Source organism: Penicilliopsis zonata (genome assembly GCF_001890105.1).
Source record: "Penicilliopsis zonata CBS 506.65 unplaced genomic scaffold ASPZOscaffold_2, whole genome shotgun sequence".
Taxonomy (NCBI): Eukaryota; Fungi; Ascomycota; class Eurotiomycetes; order Eurotiales; family Aspergillaceae; genus Penicilliopsis; species Penicilliopsis zonata.
The window spans coordinates 338,551-357,792 of NW_019208912.1; the positions used below are offsets into that span (position 1 = coordinate 338,551).

At 53.5% G+C, this 19,242-nt stretch overlaps 8 protein-coding genes across 8 annotated transcripts; 4 read left to right on the plus strand and 4 right to left on the minus strand.

Moving 5' to 3' along the window:
* Nucleotides 1–572: 572 nt before the first annotated feature.
* Nucleotides 573–2,161, plus strand: ASPZODRAFT_128141 (hypothetical protein; the record flags this gene model as incomplete). Its single annotated transcript, XM_022721938.1, has 4 exons — nt 573–580; nt 643–682; nt 771–1,240; nt 1,299–2,161. 4 exons carry the CDS (start codon nt 573–575, stop codon nt 1,876–1,878), a joined length of 1,098 nt encoding a protein of 365 aa, XP_022584156.1. The 3' UTR covers nt 1,879–2,161.
* A 90-nt stretch (nt 2,162–2,251) lies between these two features.
* Nucleotides 2,252–3,477, plus strand: ASPZODRAFT_58226 (hypothetical protein; the record flags this gene model as incomplete). Its single annotated transcript, XM_022728753.1, has 3 exons — nt 2,252–2,281; nt 2,337–2,526; nt 2,585–3,477. 3 exons carry the CDS (start codon nt 2,252–2,254, stop codon nt 3,475–3,477), a joined length of 1,113 nt encoding a protein of 370 aa, XP_022584157.1.
* A 75-nt stretch (nt 3,478–3,552) lies between these two features.
* On the minus strand, nt 3,553–5,101 carry ASPZODRAFT_992789 (hypothetical protein). Its single transcript, XM_022730609.1, has one exon. The coding sequence runs from the start codon at nt 5,057–5,059 to the stop codon at nt 3,665–3,667; it is 1,395 nt and encodes a 464-aa protein (XP_022584158.1). The 5' UTR covers nt 5,060–5,101; the 3' UTR covers nt 3,553–3,664.
* A 1,082-nt stretch (nt 5,102–6,183) lies between these two features.
* ASPZODRAFT_991512 (hypothetical protein) lies at nt 6,184–9,041 on the plus strand. The gene is made up of 2 exons (XM_022730603.1): nt 6,184–7,618; nt 8,288–9,041. The coding sequence occupies exons 1-2, from the start codon at nt 6,436–6,438 to the stop codon at nt 8,917–8,919; spliced, it is 1,815 nt and encodes a 604-aa protein (XP_022584159.1). The 5' UTR covers nt 6,184–6,435; the 3' UTR covers nt 8,920–9,041.
* A 133-nt stretch (nt 9,042–9,174) lies between these two features.
* Nucleotides 9,175–10,541, minus strand: ASPZODRAFT_992052 (hypothetical protein). Its single transcript, XM_022730606.1, has 5 exons — nt 10,465–10,541; nt 10,117–10,375; nt 9,640–10,056; nt 9,229–9,599; nt 9,175–9,176 (listed from the first exon to the last, which is right to left on the minus strand). Exons 2-4 carry the CDS (start codon nt 10,270–10,272, stop codon nt 9,483–9,485), a joined length of 690 nt encoding a protein of 229 aa, XP_022584160.1. The 5' UTR covers nt 10,273–10,375; nt 10,465–10,541; the 3' UTR covers nt 9,175–9,176; nt 9,229–9,482.
* A 1,880-nt stretch (nt 10,542–12,421) lies between these two features.
* Nucleotides 12,422–13,502, minus strand: ASPZODRAFT_139028 (hypothetical protein; the record flags this gene model as incomplete). The annotated part of the gene is made up of 3 exons (XM_022724513.1): nt 12,422–12,505; nt 12,590–12,889; nt 12,951–13,502. The coding sequence occupies 3 exons, from the start codon at nt 13,500–13,502 to the stop codon at nt 12,422–12,424; spliced, it is 936 nt and encodes a 311-aa protein (XP_022584161.1).
* Nucleotides 13,503–13,989: 487 nt separating this feature from the next.
* ASPZODRAFT_149149 (hypothetical protein) lies at nt 13,990–17,862 on the plus strand (the record flags this gene model as incomplete). The annotated part of the gene is made up of 4 exons (XM_022725463.1): nt 13,990–14,133; nt 14,191–14,517; nt 14,582–17,516; nt 17,588–17,862. 4 exons carry the CDS (start codon nt 13,990–13,992, stop codon nt 17,860–17,862), a joined length of 3,681 nt encoding a protein of 1,226 aa, XP_022584162.1.
* Nucleotides 17,863–17,982: 120 nt separating this feature from the next.
* ASPZODRAFT_12773 (hypothetical protein) lies at nt 17,983–18,434 on the minus strand (the record flags this gene model as incomplete). The annotated part of the gene is made up of 2 exons (XM_022721826.1): nt 17,983–18,138; nt 18,219–18,434. 2 exons carry the CDS (start codon nt 18,432–18,434, stop codon nt 17,983–17,985), a joined length of 372 nt encoding a protein of 123 aa, XP_022584163.1.
* Nucleotides 18,435–19,242: the final 808 nt, after the last annotated feature.

A 19,242-nucleotide genomic window follows, 5' to 3' on the forward strand; every position in this document is an offset into this window, starting at 1 on the left:
AGATACAGTAGACGAAGTGGAGTGCGACACGTTAGGCAGTTACTAGCACTTGGACTACATTTATAGTAACAACCACAGACGACTGTAAAATAAGAGTGATTTTCATTGATAATATCTCAATTAAGGTATTCAATTATAGATTTATTGAATAGACAAATAGTAATCATAAAATTACTCGCTAGAATATATAGGTAGTTACCAAGGTGCCTAGTTATCTGCAAATCTTTGAAGATGGTACTAAGCGATATCTAACATAAATGCCACTATTCGCCTACCCAGTCCAGCGAGAATAGTCAAAACAGTGAGATATAATAGTTCTCCAAAGTTATCATCAAACAGCAACATTATAACTATAGGTAGGGCTCATTTTATAATAATACTCCGGAGTAATGAGTACATGGGCTCTGTATCTTGAATACCGTAATTATACGCAGAATCCAGACTTGGCGCGCTAGTCCCGTTCTGACACTAGGCGGTGGGAAATTATTCACCATGTCCACACAAACCGCCGCAGACTCGTTGACCCGATCATCTTTGGCCGTAAAGTGCGATCTCTAGGCTCTACATTCATCATGGCGGAGTAAGACCTTTCGCTGGCGCATTTGGGATGCGGGCTGTCAGATGCTAATGGATTTTTTGCAGGAACCAAGTCCCCCTCACGGCCGTCAAGGTCGAGGCGCTGGTACAGTCCCCTCCTCCCCCTCCCCATATCCAGTCGAAAGAAACCCCCCTCCTCGCCAGTACTATGGTTGCTGACACATTGCATATAGGTGGTCATGAAGATCATCAAGCACTGCACGCAGACCTTCCCGACGACTGCGACCGGTTCGATCGTCGGTATGGACGTTGACGGCACCCTGGAGATCACCAACTCGTTTCCCTTCCCCGTGGTCGAAATGCCGGCCGACTCGCACTTTGACGGCGCGGCGCCAAACCCGGCCGCGGCGGCCCCGCGTGCAAAGGCGAACGTTGCCTACCAGGCGGAGATGGTCCGGATGCTGCGGGAGGTCAACGTCGATGCGAACAACGTTGGCTGGTACACGAGCGCCAACATGGGCAGTTTCGTCAACATGAACGTGATCGAGAACCAGTTCTTCTACCAGAAGGAGATGAACGAGCAGACCGTTGCCCTCGTGCACGATGTCTCCCGCAGCGCCCAGGGCAGCCTGAGCCTGCGAGCCTTCCGTCTTTCCCCCAAGTTCATGGCCGCTTTCCGGGAGAACAAATTCACAACCGAGGAGTGAGTCTTTGCAATGAACAACACTCCTGGTAGGGAAACTATGTTCTGACTATCTTAGGCTGCAAAAATCCAACCTTAAGTACCAGGATATCTTCGTTGAGCTCCCCGTGGAGATTCACAACTCCCACCTGATCACGAACTTTATCCACCAACTCCAGACTCCCACCCAATCCGCCCCGACGGATCTCCCTTCATCTCTGGCTGCGCTTGAGGCCGGATCCCTGGCTAAATCCACAGTTCTGTCGCCCAACTTCGACAACCTAACGCTGAGCATCGATCCGTTCCTGGAGAAGAACTGCGACCTCCTTCTCGACAGCATCGAGACCCACCAGACAGAGACCAACAACTTCCAGTACTACCAGCGCTCTCTCGCCCGCGAGCAGGGCAAGATCACCGCCTGGCAGACGAAGCGCAAGGCCGAGAACGCCAGCCGGGCTGCTCTCAAGCAGCCCCTCCTGCCCGAGGACGAGTGGCAGCGTCTGTTCAAGCTGCCCCAAGAGCCCAGCCGACTGGAGAGCATGCTTAACAGCCGCCAGGTTGAGCAGTACGCGCACCAGGTTGACAGCTTTGTCTCTTCTACCACCGGCAAGATGTTTGCTGTCAAGGGCAACCTGCTGCCGGGCGAGACCGCTAAATAGAAAAAACCACCTCCACGGGAGGGGGGTTCTTTCATGCTATGATGTTTCTGGGGCTTTTGGGATTGATTGTTGCATGACCTTTACGGCGTAGGAAGGGAAAAGCTGTATCTCTTGCTGTTAATACATAAGTCCTGCCTTATTCATGACGAATAGAGTGATTGACAGTTTATTATCTTTCTGTTCTTTTTTTTGCAGAGTAGAGAGAAGTCTAGGGCTTTTTTGGCTGCACGTGAACCCGATGACCTCATCATGTGTTGCATCGCAGCAGGTTTCCGAATTGATATGCTCGAGGAAGCAGTTCAAGTTCCATTTCTTGTATCTTTTTTTTTTTGTCTTTCTTCATTGCATCAGCTTCTGTCTGGTGAATTCTTCTATGTATAACAGTAACTTTGACGTATGGGTCGTAAGTGTCCAACCCAGAAAGCCTTTGCAAAATATCCCACTAACTAATAGACCAGGCGGGAGCCTTTGCCGCTGTGATGGTCGATTTCATCGTATACCCCTTCGATACCCTGAAGACACGCATCCAGTCACCGAACTACGAGACGCTGTATAAAAGCGCACGTACGGGCGCAGTGCGCCGTCATGTGCTGTACAGAGGGTTATATCAAGGCGTGTGGAGCGTGGTAGTCTCAACCATACCGTCATGTAAGGAAAGATTAATTGATATTGATGTCTCTTTCTGGCGATTGTCTAACTTAACCAGCAGGAGCATTTTTCACCACCTACGAAGCCGTCAAATATAGCCTCAACAACGCCTCGTCAGCATCGACTGCGCCGCACCAGAACCGCCTCCCCTTCACCCACTCGCTCCCTTCGCCAATCGTGCACGCCCTCGCCTCCTCGTCTGCCGAGATGGTGGCCTGCCTGATGTTGACGCCCGCAGAGGTGCTCAAGCAGAATGCCCAGGTTGTGCAAAGGAATGGTAGCGGCGGCGGTAATGGTGGAAGTCAAAGATCGCAGTCCGCCACCCTGCAGGTTCTCTACCGGTTTCGACGACATCCCTGGAAGCTGTGGAACGGGTACACGGCGCTGGTCAGTCGGAATTTACCCTTTACAGGGCTCCAGTTTCCTATCTTTGAGTACATCCGGTCGAGGATGATTGAGTGGTGGAAGCAAAGGCTCAGCGATAATAATGCAAAAAATCCCATGTCGAACAACAATCACAACCCTGTCCTAGAGCGTGCCCTGCTGACAGGAATGTCGGCCTCGATGTCCGGGACTATCGCTGCCATCGTGACGACGCCAATCGACGTGATCAAGACGAGAGTCATGCTGGCAGCTAGCAATGATAGCATAGGCACTACAACAGCTCCTCCTACTACTACTCAGGATTCAGCAAAGAGAAAGGCAGAGATGAAAGGGAAATCTCGAACAATAACGGTTGGGAAACAGATCTTCCGTGACGAAGGCATCAAGGGTCTCTTCCGAGGGGGGGCGATCCGGGCGGCATGGACGGCCGTGTCTCTGAGTATGTATCTCAGCCTGTATGAAGGCTTACGGTTCCATCTGGAGAATCGCCGCAAGGAGCGCGAGGGCAAGGCTGTGCGGCCGAATCTAGATGGGCAGGATGAAGCCGAAGAAGCTCTTATGACATGATCTGAGAGATAATACATAATATTTTTTATAGAATAACAAGGCTATCATATCATGGTCATCATTAGCTAACTATCGAGTAGAGTATTTCTTGCAGTCATATAATCGGAATCATCGCATATCATATCCTAACATAAGTCATAAACTCCCCCCATACGCCATCTCGCCCTGGTTGATGCATCTTCAGAAATTAGAAACTCGTCAGCTTCTTCAGCCAACTCGGCCGTTTAATCGCCGAGCTAGGCAGTGGTGCATAACGATCGTCATATCGGTCATAGCGGTCGTACCGGTCGTAACGATCATCGCGATCATTACGGTCGTTGCGCTTCAAGCCACGGTCTCGCTCGTAATCACCACTGCCCGAACTGCTCTTAATCCCTCCACGTTCCTCTGCGCGGCGTGCATCCCGCCGGCGTGCACGCAACTCGTCAATCTCCTCGTCTGTCATCCCAGGGTATTTGGATCGACGGCGGGCTCGCCGCCGCATCTCCCGCCGGGCTTCTTCATCCGAAGAAAGTGTGTGGCCCTGGACCACCTCGTCCGCAAGAGGGTTGTCCACGACGGTAGGCACAATTGGGGGAGGTTCGGGGGGGTCATCGGCTTGGGAGTGCACCCATGACGAGGTCTTGTTTTTCGCACCAGTCATCATGGGGTAGCCCACCAGCGGCTCGCCTGGGGGTGCTCTTGATTTGCGGCGTCTGGTCCGCCCGCTTTCCTCGGCGTAGGAACGGCGGGCACGGCGTTCACGCTCGGCCTCGTATGCTTCAACCGGAGGCATTCCCACCATGACTCTTTCCTCGGTGCGGGAAGGACGGCGCCGCGAGGAAGGAGGCGGCGCATAGCGAGAAGAAGACTGCTGATCGCGTCTCTCCTCTTCTCGCATCCGTCGGCGCTGCTCGCGCCGTTCTGCCGCCTTGGCCTCAGCGCGGGTCTCGGCCTCTCGGGCCTCCTGCTCCTCTCGAGCTCGGCGCTCTTCGTAAGCTGCCTGGCGAGCCGCTCTCCTCTCTTCTCGGCGTCGAGCTTCTCGCTCTTCATCCTCTCGGACTCGTCTCTCATATGCTTCGCGGGCCTTCATTTTCTCCCGTCGCCTTTGTTGCCGTTCCTCTTCTTCCTGGTCTATACCACGAACCTCGCCCTCCCGAGGCAGGTCATGCGGACCATGTCGGGAAGCTCGTTTCGCCCGACGCGCCGCTTTCCTGGCCTCGGCGTCTTCGGGTTCTGTATTGAACCCCGGATAGTCCGGAGCTGCATCGGTCACGAAGCCTTCCACGTCGGTGTCTGGTCGCACGGATCGTCTCCGCCGGTCATCGCGGCGGGGACGACGCACATCTTCGCGCTCGGTCTCAGTCGCGTACCTGACCTCGTCATCTCGATGCGAGCGAGACTTGCGGCGTTCAGGCATTTCTGGACGGGTATTCTTCCGAAGAGAGCCAAAAAGACCCATGAGGCCACCACCACCACCACCACCACCTTCCGGCTTTCTCGGCACGGTGCTCGATCGCTTCAACCGTCGTTCGCGTGGTGTCTCGACAAAGGCCATATCGTCGGGACCGGAGAAGATCTCTGGCGCGGGCCGGTCGACCATGACCGCGTCGTCTTGGAAATCTTCGCCCTTGCTTCGCGACTAATGAAAAAAAAAAAATGTCAGCCATTTTATTTTTCAGATATTTTTTTTTCGACTTGAGTAAGGGGTATTTAGTCGCAGCTTCTGGCTGTTCTCACCTCTTGTTGCCTTCTCCGAGACCGACCCGAAGACCTTGAGTGGTCCTTAGGATACTGCCCTTCGACATCCTCCTGGTTGACCATCACGATATCTTCGTCATCCAACGGATACGGATCAGGAGCAGCTTTTCATCAAAGATTAGTTTTTTTCCTGTCGATATATTATTGCACAAGGACTCACCAGATCTCCGTCGGCTCGTTGGCGGCCTCTCCTTCCTTGGTCTTGAAGCGCTAGCGCCCATTATCTTGGCAGCCTTATCGGCAGCGTCCGGCTTATCAACGGGCAGAGACGCGATTCCACTCTCCTCGACAACGTCCTCCGACTGTCGTCTAGAGATTCCTTTGGCGGCGGAGGCACCGGTCCTGCGGGATGACTTGGTCCTGGTTGGCGGAGTGCCTAGGATAAAGTCGGAAAACCCGGTTGCCGTTCCACGAGTAGGGCGAGAAGATTTCGCTTCTTGTCGCCGCTCCTTGTCAGAGGAAGATGACTTCTCCTTCTCGGCGGATCCTTCCTTGGATTTGGAGAGGCCTGAAGCGTTTGACTTGGACCTTTCCAACGGAGGAGACGGCGAGGGATCCTTGGTCCTTTTCTTGGGGACCTCAGGGTCGGGTTCGGGCTTGGGCTTAGAATCGTCCTTGGGTTTTGACTCCTTCTTGACGCTGGATTTCTTCGGAGGTGGTTGAGCCCCCCAGAAGCCCCACGAGGAAGCAGTACCCGTGCGTTCGACGCGCATCCGTTCTTTCTTGACAGACTTCGCAGGCGCAACGGGTTCTGGCGGCGGCGTTGGAGGTGCGCCGGCTTCTTTCTCGGCGGCTTCTTCAGCTTCGCCAGCAGGAGGGTCTTCAACAGCCGGTTCTTCGGCAGCAGGCGACTCCTCGATAGGCGGTTCCTCGACAGGTGGCTCCACGACGGGTGGTTCCACGACAGGGGTTTCCTCAACAGGAGGCGGGGGAGGAGGCGGCGTCTCTTTCACTACTGCAGCCGCAGCCGCAGCCGCCTTTTTCGTAAGCTTCTTACTCTTTTTCGTCCCCTTGACAGGAGCTAGAGCAGGAGGCTCAGGCTTGACGACCGGTTCCGGCTCCGGTTCCGGCACCGGTACAGGCTCAGGCTCAGGCTCTTTCACTGGTTCAGGTACAGGTTCAGGTTCTGGAGGGACCTCTGGTTCTGCATCGAAATCATCATCGAACACGTCCGGGAAGCTCCCCGGGACAGACTCACGCGAGACTTTCTTCTCGGAGATGGCTTTTTCAATGACAGCGACAGGCTCCGGCTCCGGCTCTGGCTCCAAGTCTGGTTCTGGTTCTGGTTCTGGTTCTTTCTCTTTCTCTTTCTTCGATGAAGATGTGCTCTTTGACGATATCTTGGTCTTGGATAGTTTCTTAGATGAAGTAGTAGTAGTAGCAGCAGCAGGAGGTTGCTCCCCCGGTGGCTCCGGCGCAGGCGGGGGCACCTCCTTTTTCTCCTTTTCCTTCTCCTTCTCCAGCCTTAGTCGCTCCTTCTTGGCTTGTTCCAACACACGGATGCGTTCCGCGACTGAGAGCTTGCCAGTTGTCTTGGTCTTGGATGTCTTCGCTGGCACCGCGGCTGGCGCGGCTGGCTCGTCAACAACAGGCGCGACAGGCGCCTCTGGCTTGGGTTCTTCATATACATCAATGAGTAGATCCTCCTCTGCGGGTTTCTTTGGCTCGGGCTCAAGCTCAGGTTCAGGTTCAGGCTTTTTGACCTCCTCTTCCACGACTTTGGTCTTTTCTTCCGACTTGGTCTTTGTAGATTTGGACTTGGCGCCGGAGACCACCCCCAAGCTGCCCCAGAAGCCTTTCGCCGCTTTGGCAGCAGGTTCCTTGGCTGCCTTGGCTGTCGACTTGGTGTCAAAGGCACCCCAGATATCCTCTTCATTTGGCAAGTTTTCTGGTTCCGGGTTCAATGCCACGGCTGGCGGAGATGGCGCCGGGGGGGGAGGTTCATCTGCGATCTTGCTCTTCTTGCCTTTCTTTTTCTCTTTGGAGGAGCCCCAGAACCCCCACCCCCCATCTTCAACAGGCTCTTCAGCAGGCTCTTCAGTGACCGGCTCCGGTACGAGGATGGGCTCGGGTTCAGGCTCGGGCTCATGTACAGGCTCCGGTGTAGGCACCGGATCCGGCTCCAGGAGATCCACGACTGGTTCAGAGACAGGCTCCGGGGCAGGCGGAGGAACCTCTTTCGCAGGCGGGTCAGCATCAGGGAATTTGCCCTCGCGGTCCGGAATAGGAAGACCCTTTTTCACGAGGGCCTTCTCTCTCCTCTTTCTATCTTTGGAGTTTAGATTCACCCAATTATCATATAGTGGGTCATCTGGTACAGTTGGTTCCGGTTCAGGTTCAGGCTGGGGTTCTGGTTCAGGCTCCGGCTCTGGCTCTGGCGCAGGTTCAGGCTCAAGCGTAGGTTCAGGCTCCGGTTCCGGTTCTGGTTCAACCTTCTTCTTTTTCTTCTCCTTCTTGGAGAAGCCCCAGCTCCCCCAACCGTCGTCATCAGCTTCCTTCGTGTCTGTAAATGGGTCGGGCTGAACAGCCGGAGGCGGGTCTGGAGCAGCTGGGGGAGGAGGTGGTAATGGCTCCTCCACAAGTCCCTTCTTCCCTTTTTTTGTCTTCTTCTTGCTTGCGGACGTGCCGTAGGAGCTTAGCCAGTCGTTTTGAGTGGCAACAGGCTCCGGTGCAGGTTCAATTTCGGGTTCTGCCTCTGGCTCCGGTTCTGCCTCCGGTTCTGCCTCAGGCTCAAGTTCTGGCTCGAGCACAGGCTCGGGCTCAAACTCAGGCTCAGGCTCAGGCTCAGGCTCAGGCTCGGGATCTGGGGTTTTCTTTTTCTCCTTCTTCTCCTTCGTTGCAGGAACACCCCAGCCCCAGTCATCGTCATTGGTCTCTGCGGGTGTCTTTTCTGGCTCTTTCACCTCTTCAACCTTTGGTGGTTCTTCGATGGGCTCTTCAACCAGTTTACCCGCCTTTTTCGCTTTCTTCTTTGCTTTCTTGGAGATTGGTGCCCACGCGTTGGCCTCCGGTTCTGGCTCAGGCTCGGGCTCTTTCACTGGTTCGGGCTCCGGTTCAGGCTCCGGTTCAGGTTCAGGCTCCGGCTCAGGTTCAGGCTCAGGTTCAGGTTCAGGTTCAGGTTCTGGCTCCGGTTCTAGTTCAGCCGCTGCCTCAGCCTCAGCCGCTGCTTTTGCGGCTTCTTCTGCCGCCTTTGCAGCAGCCTCTCTAGCCTCTTTTTGTTTCTTTTTCTTTTCTTTCTTGGACAGACCCGCGTACGGGTCTACCTCTAGCTTAGGCTCTGGTTCCGGTTCCGGCTCCGGTTCTGGATCTTCTACCACTCCCTTCTTCTTCTTTTTCTCCTTGGTTCCCGCCAAGGCCCAGATGTCGTCTGTTTCCTCTGACTCCGGGCCCTTGGAGAGCTCATCGACAGCTGTATCTTTCTTGGTCCCCCAAGCGTCCCAAGCATCCGATGTAGCCCCGGCAGAGTCGTCGACGATACCCTTCTTCTTCTTCTTGTCCTTTTTCCCCGTACCGGCGGTAAGGCCTTCCCAGATGTCCTCGGGCTTCTTCGTTTCGGTACCTGTAAGATGGTCAACGGGGTCATTGTTCGCCGTCGAAGTAGCGGATTTGCCAAGGTCGCCAAAGTCGAAGCGGGATTTAGACGCTTTCGTTGTCTCCTTCTTACCACCAACTCCGGTTGTCCAGGGATTCGTAGAAGTATGAGCAATCTCATTATCAGCCTTATTCTCGTCCGTCCCGTTCGTCGTCGCCGTAGTATCGTCGAGTGAGCCTAGACCCCATTTGTTGCTGCTCCCGGTGTTCCAGGAACCACCCCATCCTCCAAAGTTGAAGCCAGAGCTAGCAGGTTTGGAGGAAGGCGCATCGAAGGTGAGGTCGAGCTGCGGAGGGGCATCGTTGAGACTGATATCTTGGAAGGAATTTGTCGGCTCTTCTACCGGAGCTGGCTCAACCGGTTCGGCCTGTCAACATTAGCAAGGTATAAAATAAATAGAGTGGGATGTCGTGAGCTACCTTTCCCTTCTTCTTCTTCTTTTTGTTGGTCACCGTAAAGCCGCCCCAGCTGTTGTCCTCAGGTTCATCGGCCCAGCTGAGATTGTTCTTCGCGGCCGCTGCTTCGGCGGCTTTTCGCTCTTCTTCTTCCTTAGCTATCCGTTCCTCTTCTTCCTTGGCTTTTCGCTCTTCTTCTTCCCTAGCTATCCGTTCCTCCTCTTCTTTGGCTTTTCGATCTTCTTCTTCCTTAGCTATCCGTTCCTCCTCTTCTTTGGCTAACCGCTCCTCCTCTTCCTTGCGCTTTCGCTCCTCCTCCTCTTCGGCTTGTTTCTTCTTCTTCTCCTTCTTCTTCTTGCCGGTCGAGTTCGAAAAGTCATTCCAGTCTTCACCGTCACCGTCGCCACCACCTGTACCGTCGTCGCCGTTGTTGTCGTCGTCGTTATTGTTACCGTCTCCTGCGTCGTTGGGTGCATCCCCGCCATTCTGACCTTCATCCGGTGGAGGTGATTCTTTCTCTCCTTCGTTGTCCGAGCCTGCCGCGTTGTTGTTCCCGCCACCGTTCTTGTTTCCTCCGCCTCCACCTCCACCTCCGCCTTTGCCTTTCTTCTTCTTGCCCTTATGCTCTCGGATACCGCTCGGGCCGTCAAAGTCAACGATCCGCTTCGTCTGCGTGTCCGTTCTTTCCGGCGCTGATTCATCGCATAGGTCCTTTGCGCGCGCAAGCGGCGAGTACGCGGGGGGTAGGTCGGCGATTGCATCTTCGTAGGGTGGTGGTGGGATCCCGAGGTCTAACCGATCCGGCATGTGAAGTTCTACCTCCACGGCCAGTATCGCCTCTAGATAGTCTCTCTACGCAACTATCAGTCTATGGATCTCCTCGACGTAATGAGAAAAAAAAAACCCTCGTACCATCTTGACTGCAAGACTGTTCCCCGCACATTTCGACCGGGCTATCTCAGCCTCATATTTCAGGTCCATGCTCCCTTCTCCTGGAGATCCAAATCGCATCCATGGTTGCAATGGCGGGATTCCGCCGACAGCATCCATGGTTGAGCACACACACATACACGGGAGCGGGCTATCGCAGACTGGAAGGCTGGGGACGACACATCGAGGGTAAACACCGCTGGGCTCGACCTCGTCAAGGCGAATCGGTCTAGAAGGATATCTGCAGGCTATATATAAGAGAGTGATAATGAAAAAAAGAAGAAAACTGTTCTTCGAAGCAGAGTCACGACGCAGACAGATAAGGCGCACGATACGATAAGAGCAGAAAAGGCGGTGCTGTTGAGCCCGTGCGACAAGGAAAGAGGCAATAAGAGGTATTCTATCCCAAGGTCAGAGAGCTGATTCCGACGACACTCCTGAGAGAGAAAGGAGTAGAGAGCAGGGTGAAGCAAGCCCGTTGGTGAGTCCGATTCGACGCAGGGTGTCTCCGACTCGAGGAATGCGGGAAGCTCCTGGGAACCAAACAGAATGAAGGGAAGAAAATAAATAGCAGAAAAAATAACTAGATCAAAAAAAGAAAACCAAACGAAAGAGAGAATTTAGATAAAAAAAAATAAAAAACGTCAAGCAATGGAGTATCGATCTGCGACCGCCGTCCACTCTAGGCTTGACACTGCGACCAGGGAGGCTGGGCGAGTCGGGCGAGCCAAACAGCAGCGAAGACGGACGATGGGAGAAGGGAAACCAACCGGCACGCAGGCACAAGCCACTCACCTGAAGCATAGACAGAGTAGGAGAAATAGTAGTAACTAGGTAACTAGTAGTAGATACCAGGTAACTAGCTTACCAGGGAGGAGGTCTAGGTACCTAGTATTGGTGTATTCGAGGGTCAATGCTCCAGTTGAAGGGTGCGCACTGCGTACGGCGTAACTCTGCGTATCACGTTCGCCCGCCCAGGATCGCTGCGGCCTATCGATAACGAGATCACCCCTCCCTGCGCAACCAGGGAAAGGCGAGGGGGACAGGGGGGGAAGACCAGGGGAGACAGGGGAGGGGGAAGGGGAGAGGGGGAAGTGTGGGAAGAAGGGCAAAGGATTCAAGGATTTAATGTGGTAATGTGTCAGCAGGTACAGGATTACTCACAGTGAAAATTAAGATGAAGTATTCGAGATTCTTGAAGTAGGTATTCGTGAAGTGACTATTGTTTTGTTGGAAGGAGGAGGTATCTTGTAGGAATGACAGCAACCAGTGCTCTCGGTGGGCCCACGTCTAGTGAGAGAAGAGGCGAATAGTAAAGAATGAGTCAGAATAAGAATAGGAATATATGCAGTTGTGGTGGTATATAGAAACAAATATTGAAAAGAAGAGGAAAGAGAAGATAGTATAGAAGACAGTATTGTGGACTCGGTATAGAGAATAGAAAAAAATATACACTGCAATTCATTCAAGTCCTCGAAGATAACAGGTTGTTATTATAACCATATATTAGACTCACACTCTCACCGCATCACCAGAAGAGCCTATAAGAACTGCAACAAGGTATACGCCCTAGTTCAAGGTTGCACCCCGTGTCCATATGTAGGATATACCTAACCGCTGCGGAAGATACTTGATACGCTGCATGAGATGGATGTACTTGTAGACATGATTTGCTTGATGCAGGGCATTAGTGGTGGACAGGCGTATTATCGGAGCTACCTAGTAGAAAGTACTGAACTAGGTACACTGTTGGGTACAAACTTCTATATAGTATGAGTAGAATAAATTCTAGAACTTCAGGATAACTACTAGTTATAGTATATACTTATTCTACCAGTAATCTATCAATTGAACTAGAGTAATAGGTTAAATAACGCATTGTTTGCTAGCATTCATGATCAATAGAAAATTTTTACAGTCTCAACTTCTGCATATGCAGCCCAAGCCGCTCTCACCGCTACATTCCTCGACAGTAGTCCAAAATAGCTTGACATCGTGGCGAGTGGGGAGTCACTCCGTCAACTCCCCCACCTATTGACTCATTGAATTTGTAAGAGCGCTGTAGAGTGGAAGTAGCAAGTCCCAGAGTCAGAGAGACCGTTCTTATTCAGGTATCACGACGCAGTATGAGGTACACGGGTAGAATACAGAGAGAAAACACAACCCGTCAAAAGGGGGGGGGGAAAGATAAAAGAAGAGACCAGTCCCAGTCTTTTAACCACGAGATCAATCAACACCAAACAACCCGTACCACAAGACCAGACCAGAGTATCCTCAGAACCTCATCTCAAGCGCTTTCTTCCTTGACATAGAGAGGCTCCATGCCATACGTGGCCAGGTACTCCCGGTAATAGCGCTCTCGGTCTTGTTCCTGCATGTCGGTGTATTTCTGCAGACCCCTTGGTCAGTGCGGTTCTCTTTTACTCTCAGACACACACATGGCCGCAAAACATACCTGCTTCTCCGACGCGGTGAGACCCTTCCACTCCTCCGCAGCCCGGGACGTGATATCCAACACAGACATGTGTCGGAAATCTCCACTCTCCTTCCTCTCCTGCATGTAGAACTGGAAGCTGTTACGCAGTCGCTTGACCAGCCGGTCGTCGGTCAGCGGCACCGCTTTCTCTCCCATCTTCCTCAGCCGCGCTCGCGCCGCGTTGGCTTCCTTGATCTGGAGCGGCGTATGCCTCTTGATCCACTCGTTGTAGGCAGTGGCGTTTGCAGCCTTGTTGGACAATCCAGCAGCAACAAGTCGCTAGACCTTGTGATTAGCCTGTAGGGGGGGAAAGGGGGGGGGATGGCAAGAAACCACCTACCTCTCGTTCTTCGGGGGAAATGTTTCGCGCAAGCTCAATCGCCTTCTTGAAGGCCTCCTTGCCATTCTCGGTCAGATTTCGGGCCTCCGGCAGCTTATCGACGACCGCCAGCGGGAAGTACGACATGGGCAACTTCTTTGGCGGTTCCAGCGCGGCTGCCTTGAGCTCCTTCATCTCCCTGCGTATAGCAGCGACCCTCTCTCGCTCAATCTGAGCCTCTGACGGCTGCTTCTTCTTGGGCTTGGGCTTGGGCTTGGGCTTGGGCTTGGGCTTGGGCTTGGCTTTCTCCCCCGCAGCACTCCTTGTTGTCTTTGCTCTAGTCTTGGTTGTGGAAAAATCGGGCTCGGCTTTCGAGCGACTGGTGGTTGTCGAGAAACCATTGGCTAGGATCTTGGGGAGAACTGCCACTGACTTGTGATCTCCAACCGTGCAGCTTGGAAGGCGGACGTTGCTGGCCAAAGAAACGCGTCCGACGGAACTAGGTGCAGCAGCAGCGGCAGCAGCAGCATGCTGGAACACGCACCTGGTGCGATAAGCTAGCCGGAAAGGCATCGTCGCTGTATCAAGATCGTATGTGCTTATAGGGTGCTTGGTTTGTAGTAGATGATGCGTGACGGTCTTGATGGTCAGCGTGGATAGCTTGGTTATCTCGGCCCTGCCGAAACCAGGGAGGCTGGGTCGCGTCCAGCCCCATTCGTTTGGGATTGCCCGCAACGGGACAAGCGTGGCACGTGATGTTTTCTTAAGTAATCACCTATGTGCTACAAGGCGGTGTGTCACGTGTGGTTCTTTTTTGCCATCACGGGATCGTGCCTGGCTTATATGGCCGACTTCAACTAGCAAAACTCCCAGCGCATGGCCAAACCTGAGCTCGCCACCTTGCAACAGATCCAGGAAGCCGAGTAGATTTCAGCCGGAATTGACGCTTTTATGCTGTTGCTTCTTGAAGGGTGATGATCCTGTCAACTATTGACATTCCCTGACCGAGCTTTTTCTCCCGAGTTCTTCAGTAATACTCACTCATCGTTGGCCTGCAACAATGGCTCGCCACGGGGATACTCGCTCACCATCACCTGTAGGCAGCACGTACTCTTCGTCCAAACGGAGTCGCAGAGATGAAGATCGATATGAGAGAAGCAGACGAGATGATGGACGGAACCATCGCAGATCGCGCAGCCCCGACGTATGTCACCACCCTCTGTTGCATAGTCCCTTGGGGTGGTCTCTAACCTGGAAACAGAGGCGATATCGTGACCGTGACCGTGACCGTGACCGCGACCATGACTCCTATCGAAGACGTGACCGATCGTTAGACAGACGCAACGAAGACAGCTACCGGCCTAGCCGACGAGAACGGTCCCGAGACCGTCGCCGATCGCGCGACCGCGATGACGACCGAGACTACCGTCGTCGAAGCCGTGATAGGGATCACCGGAACAGGCGAGATGACTCCCGCGATCGGGCTCGAAGGCGGACAGATGATTCTGCTGACTTGAAGCACAAGTCCAGACGGGATGACAGCCGAGATCGTGCGTCGACCAGGGACGCAGGCCCCAAGTCTAGAGAAGTAAGATATATACCAAGTATCACATTTATTTAACATGACCATCCAGCTAATCAAGTTCAAATAGGCCTCTAAACCATCAACACCCGCATCGTCGACCGCTCCGACAGATGACGAGAAGAGAGCCGAAAGGTTAGCAAAGCTGGAGGCCTGGAAAGCGAAACAGGCGGCCGAGAAGGAACGGAAACAACGAGAGCTTGCAGCAGCCGGAGGCACACGAAGCATCTTGGAAGAAATTGACCGGAAATCCGGCATCTCTCCTGCAATCAGCTCTCCCCAGTCCCCCGCCACTCCTGTTAGCGACGCCACCCCTGCTCCGTATGCTGGTAAATTCGATCCCAAGACGATTGTGAAGAATTCAAATCTAGCTACGTCGGCCACACCCTCCGTGCTGGGGACGGATGTCACCGTCCCTCAGCCCGTCAAACCGGCCACCTTATCTACGAACACCACACAGACCCGGGCCAACAAACCTGTAACTTCTGCAGGTGTCTCTTCTGGTAAGCCATTCCTTATTTTTTATTCTCTTGAAAATACCGCTTACTGTGTTATAGCTCCTCTGAAATCACGTGGGAATTTGAGCGGTTTTGGTCTCGGAACCAAACAGACTGTGGATGCCGAGAAATCGACTACGTCTCGTACACTGGGATTCGGCGAAGAGGAGTCCACACGGAAGAAATTAGAGAGACTGCCCACCCCTCCGCTCGAAGACTCAAAGGATATAACCAATGCCACTGATGCAAATGCCGGCGGCGGCGGCGACGACGACGACGACAATGATGATGATGACGACGATGTCGACATGCAAGACGGCGGTAATGAAGAAGAAGATGCGGCAGCCGCGCGAGCAGCTGCCGAGAGACGGGAGGAGCGTCTTCAGAATCAGAATCTTCAGTCTCAAGATGATATCGCGATGACTGATGCACCAAAGGACCAAGTCGACCCCAACGCAATGGAGGTCGAACCCGCGCCGGAAGAAGAAGAAGAGGAAGAAGAGGAAGAAATTGATCCTCTGGATGCGTTCATGTCGGAACTCACGGAGCCTGCGGCTGGCAGGAAGCTCAAAGGCGCTTCGTTCGCGCGGACTAAACAGCAGGAACCGCAAGCCATGTTTGGTGACGAGGACGACATTAACGTTACCGCGGTTGGAGACGGGGATGCAGAAGACTTCTTGGCAATTGCTAATAAGACTCGCAAGAAGAAAGACATCCCTTCCGTGCATCATGAAACGGTCGAATACGAGCCGTTCCGCAAAGGGTTCTACACAGAGCCTCTAGAACTGGCTCAAATGTCCGAAGAAGAGACTTTGAGTCTACGGCTGGAGCTGGACGGGATCAAAGTTCGGGGTATCGACGTTCCGAAACCTGTCCAAAAGTGGTCTCACTGCGGAATGGGCGTTCAAACACTCGATGTAATCCGAAAACTGAACTACGAAAGCCCGACTTCGATCCAGGCGCAGGCGCTCCCAGCGATCATGTCCGGGCGGGATGTGATTGGTGTTGCGAAGACCGGGTCTGGCAAGACAATCGCGTTCCTCATCCCCATGTTTCGCCACATCAAAGACCAAAGGCCGTTGGACCATATGGAAGGGCCCATCAGTTTGATCATGGCGCCTACTCGAGAATTGGCCACCCAGATCCACAAAGACTGCAAGCCGTTTTTGAAAGCGTTGAACCTCCGTGCTGTCTGTGCGTACGGCGGGGCCCCGATCAAGGATCAGATCGCCGAGCTCAAACGCGGTGCTGAGATCGTGGTCTGCACACCGGGTCGTATGATCGATCTTCTGGCGGCAAACCAAGGCCGAGTGACCAATCTCCGACGGGTGACTTACGTGGTTCTTGACGAAGCCGATCGAATGTTCGACATGGGTTTTGAGCCGCAGGTCATGAAGATCCTGGCCAACATCCGGCCCGATCGCCAGACGGTCTTGTTCTCTGCCACCTTCCCGCGCAACATGGAAGCCCTTGCTCGCAAGACTTTGACCAAGCCGGTCGAGATTGTGGTCGGTGGCAAGAGTATGGTCGCGCCGGAGATCACGCAGATCGTGGAGGTTCGCAATGAAGACACAAAGTTCGTCCGTCTTCTTGAGCTGCTGGGCAATCTGTACTCGGACGATGCGAACGAGGATGCCCGAGCCTTGGTGTTTGTAGACCGGCAGGAATCGGCCGACACTCTCTTGCAAGAATTGATGCGCAAGGGTTACCCATGCATGTCGATCCACGGAGGCAAAGACCAGATCGATCGGGACTCGACCATTGAGGAATTCAAGGCCGGCATTTTCCCCGTGCTGATTGCGACGTCTGTGGCGGCGCGCGGTCTCGACGTGAAGCAGTTGAAGCTCGTCGTCAACTACGACGCACCCAACCATCTAGAAGATTACGTCCATCGTGCGGGGCGAACGGGACGGGCGGGCAACACCGGCACGGCGGTGACGTTCTTGACGGACGAGCAGGAGCGGTACTCGGTCGACATTGCCAAGGCCCTCAAACAGAGCGGGCAATCCGTGCCAGACCCGGTTCAGAAGCTTGTGGACTCCTTCCTGGAGAAGGTCAAGGCAGGGAAGGAGAAAGCCAGCGGGTCCGGATTCGGCGGCAAAGGGTTGGAACGACTGGACCAGGAGCGCGATGCGGCGCGCATGCGCGAACGACGCACCTACAAGACGGGCGAGGAGGGCGAGGAAGAGGAGGAGAAGGAGGACAAGGCCGACAAGACGGAAGAGCGCTTCGCCAAGGCGGTATCCTCCATGCAAAGCGCCGGCACCGCCAGCATCACGCTCCCTGGTGTCCCCAAGGGCATCGATCTGGATGGCAAGATCACCGTGCATCGGACCGAGAAAGAGAACCCGCTGGGCAAGAACCCTCTGGACAAGGTCGGCTCTGCTGTGGCGGATATCCATGCGCGCCTGAGTCGTGCGGGCGTCATGCGGTCCGGCGTTCCTATCGACAACCGCGGTCCAGACGCGGGAGCATTCCATGCTACCCTGGAGATCAACGACTTTCCTCGTAAGTTTCCTACTTTTATATATATACCTGTGTGTGTATATGTGTGTGTGTGTGTGTGCTAACGACTGTAGAAAAAGCCAGATGGGCGGTCACGAACCGGACCAACGTCGCCAAGATCCTGGAAGCAACGGGCACGTCGATCACCACCAAAGGCAGTTACTATGCGAATGGCAAGGAGCCCGGCCCCGGGGAGAATCCAAAGCTATATATTCTTGTGGAGGGGGAGACGGAGCTGGCGGTGACAGACGCGATGCGTGAGTTGATGCGCCTACTCAAGGAGGGAACCATTGCTGCCGTGGACAGCGATGCGCGGGCGCCGGTGGGAGGGCGATACAATGTTGTCTAAGAAAGAGTAAATGCATGAAATGTACACCGCTAAAACAGTACGTACTGGGTAACAAGAGGAAAAAAGAAGAAAGAAAAAAAGAAAAAAATCATAAAAACATAAAAACATAAAAACATCCATTCATTCCCATCTACTCGTGGTCACCGTATCATCCAAGCGTCGATTCGCCCTCTCGTCCCGACTGGCCTCGGACAACGTCTGGGCCTGTGTCTGGGCCTTTTGCGCCGCAAGTTTGCTCCCCAGTTTTCCCTTTCCGGATGTGGCTTCTGCTCGTTTCTACCAAAAAAAAAGATTAAGAACATTTCTTCGGCTTTGAGATTGGTAATTGTATAGGTATATATATCAAGATCTTTTACCTGAGCGGCTAGGGCGGCTTGGGCCCTTGCATCGGCGGTATCTTCAGTCGCGGGGGCGCCTAGTGTTCGGCCCGGGGTGGAGAAGTTCGCTTTCGAAGGGAGGGGGACACGACTTGGTTGCTGTGCCGGTTGTGCTTGTGTTGAGGAAGAACCCAGGACACGACCTGGTTGAGTGAAGGGGTCGGCTTCGCTGCGGGAGGAGCAGAGGTTGCCCATTCTCGTTTCCTGTACTCTGTGGAGCGTGGACTGGGAGGGAGAAGGGTATGTGTTTGCGAGATGAAGGATATAGAGTATAGTATTCTTATGGTTCGCTTATGTAGTAGATAATTGTCTATGTAGGTGCAGTCCGGAATATTGCTGTAGTCGGAGTGACGATCCGGCACGTGGCAGACCGCCTTGTACTGTACCTACCTAGTACCTACCTAGGTACTAGGTAACTAGGTAAGGTACTCCGTAGTGTTGCCTATGGCTTCTCTATGGCTTCTCTATGGCTTCTCTATTATTTAGTACCTACTAGGTAGCTAACAGTCTGCTTGGTAGTTACTAGGTAGTAGGTACTTCATGCTGAGAAGCTATTCTATAATACTAGTCTTATGCTCATAATGCTACTACAAGATACTTTATGTATTACCTTAATTATATATATTATTATCATGGTTAATCATACAACAGTAATATGATTAAATACTAGGTACTCACTAGTTAGTTACTGGCTAACCTCTAATACTGTTGTTAGTACTGGTATACTCGGTTAATACCAGTTACTCCGGTTAAACTGACCGCCCACATATTCTACTCCGTACCTGGAACAGAACTACCATACCTACCTAATTAAGGCACTGAGTACGGGAACCATACTATCATTCCTACTTTACTAACCAAACCTACATGCCACTCCAATGGAGATGCTGCCGCTGACAATCGTGTGGCTCCCATTCGTCCAGCGGGGCCTGGAAGGGGTTTGCTTCGTTTGCGTCGCTGACTAAACCACTTGCTCAGACACCCCGGCTGTCCCCAAGGTCCC

Coding starts and splice junctions, on each gene's coding strand:
- ASPZODRAFT_992789 (XM_022730609.1), bottom strand. CDS start 5,059: ATGGTCGACCGGCCCGCGCCAGAGATCTTCTCCGGTCCCGACGATATG.
- ASPZODRAFT_991512 (XM_022730603.1), top strand. CDS start 6,436: ATGGCTTTTTCAATGACAGCGACAGGCTCCGGCTCCGGCTCTGGCTCC. Junction 7,619..8,287: donor AGGTTCAGGCTCAAGCGTAG/GTTCAGGCTCCG, acceptor GCTCCGGTTCAG/GTTCAGGCTCCGGCTCAGGT.
- ASPZODRAFT_992052 (XM_022730606.1), bottom strand. CDS start 10,272: ATGTGTGTGTGCTCAACCATGGATGCTGTCGGCGGAATCCCGCCATTG. Junction 10,057..10,116: donor ACAGTCTTGCAGTCAAGATG/GTACGAGGGTTT, acceptor ATAGTTGCGTAG/AGAGACTATCTAGAGGCGAT. Junction 9,600..9,639: donor ACGGTAACAATAACGACGAC/GACAACAACGGC, acceptor GTGGCGACGGTG/ACGGTGAAGACTGGAATGAC.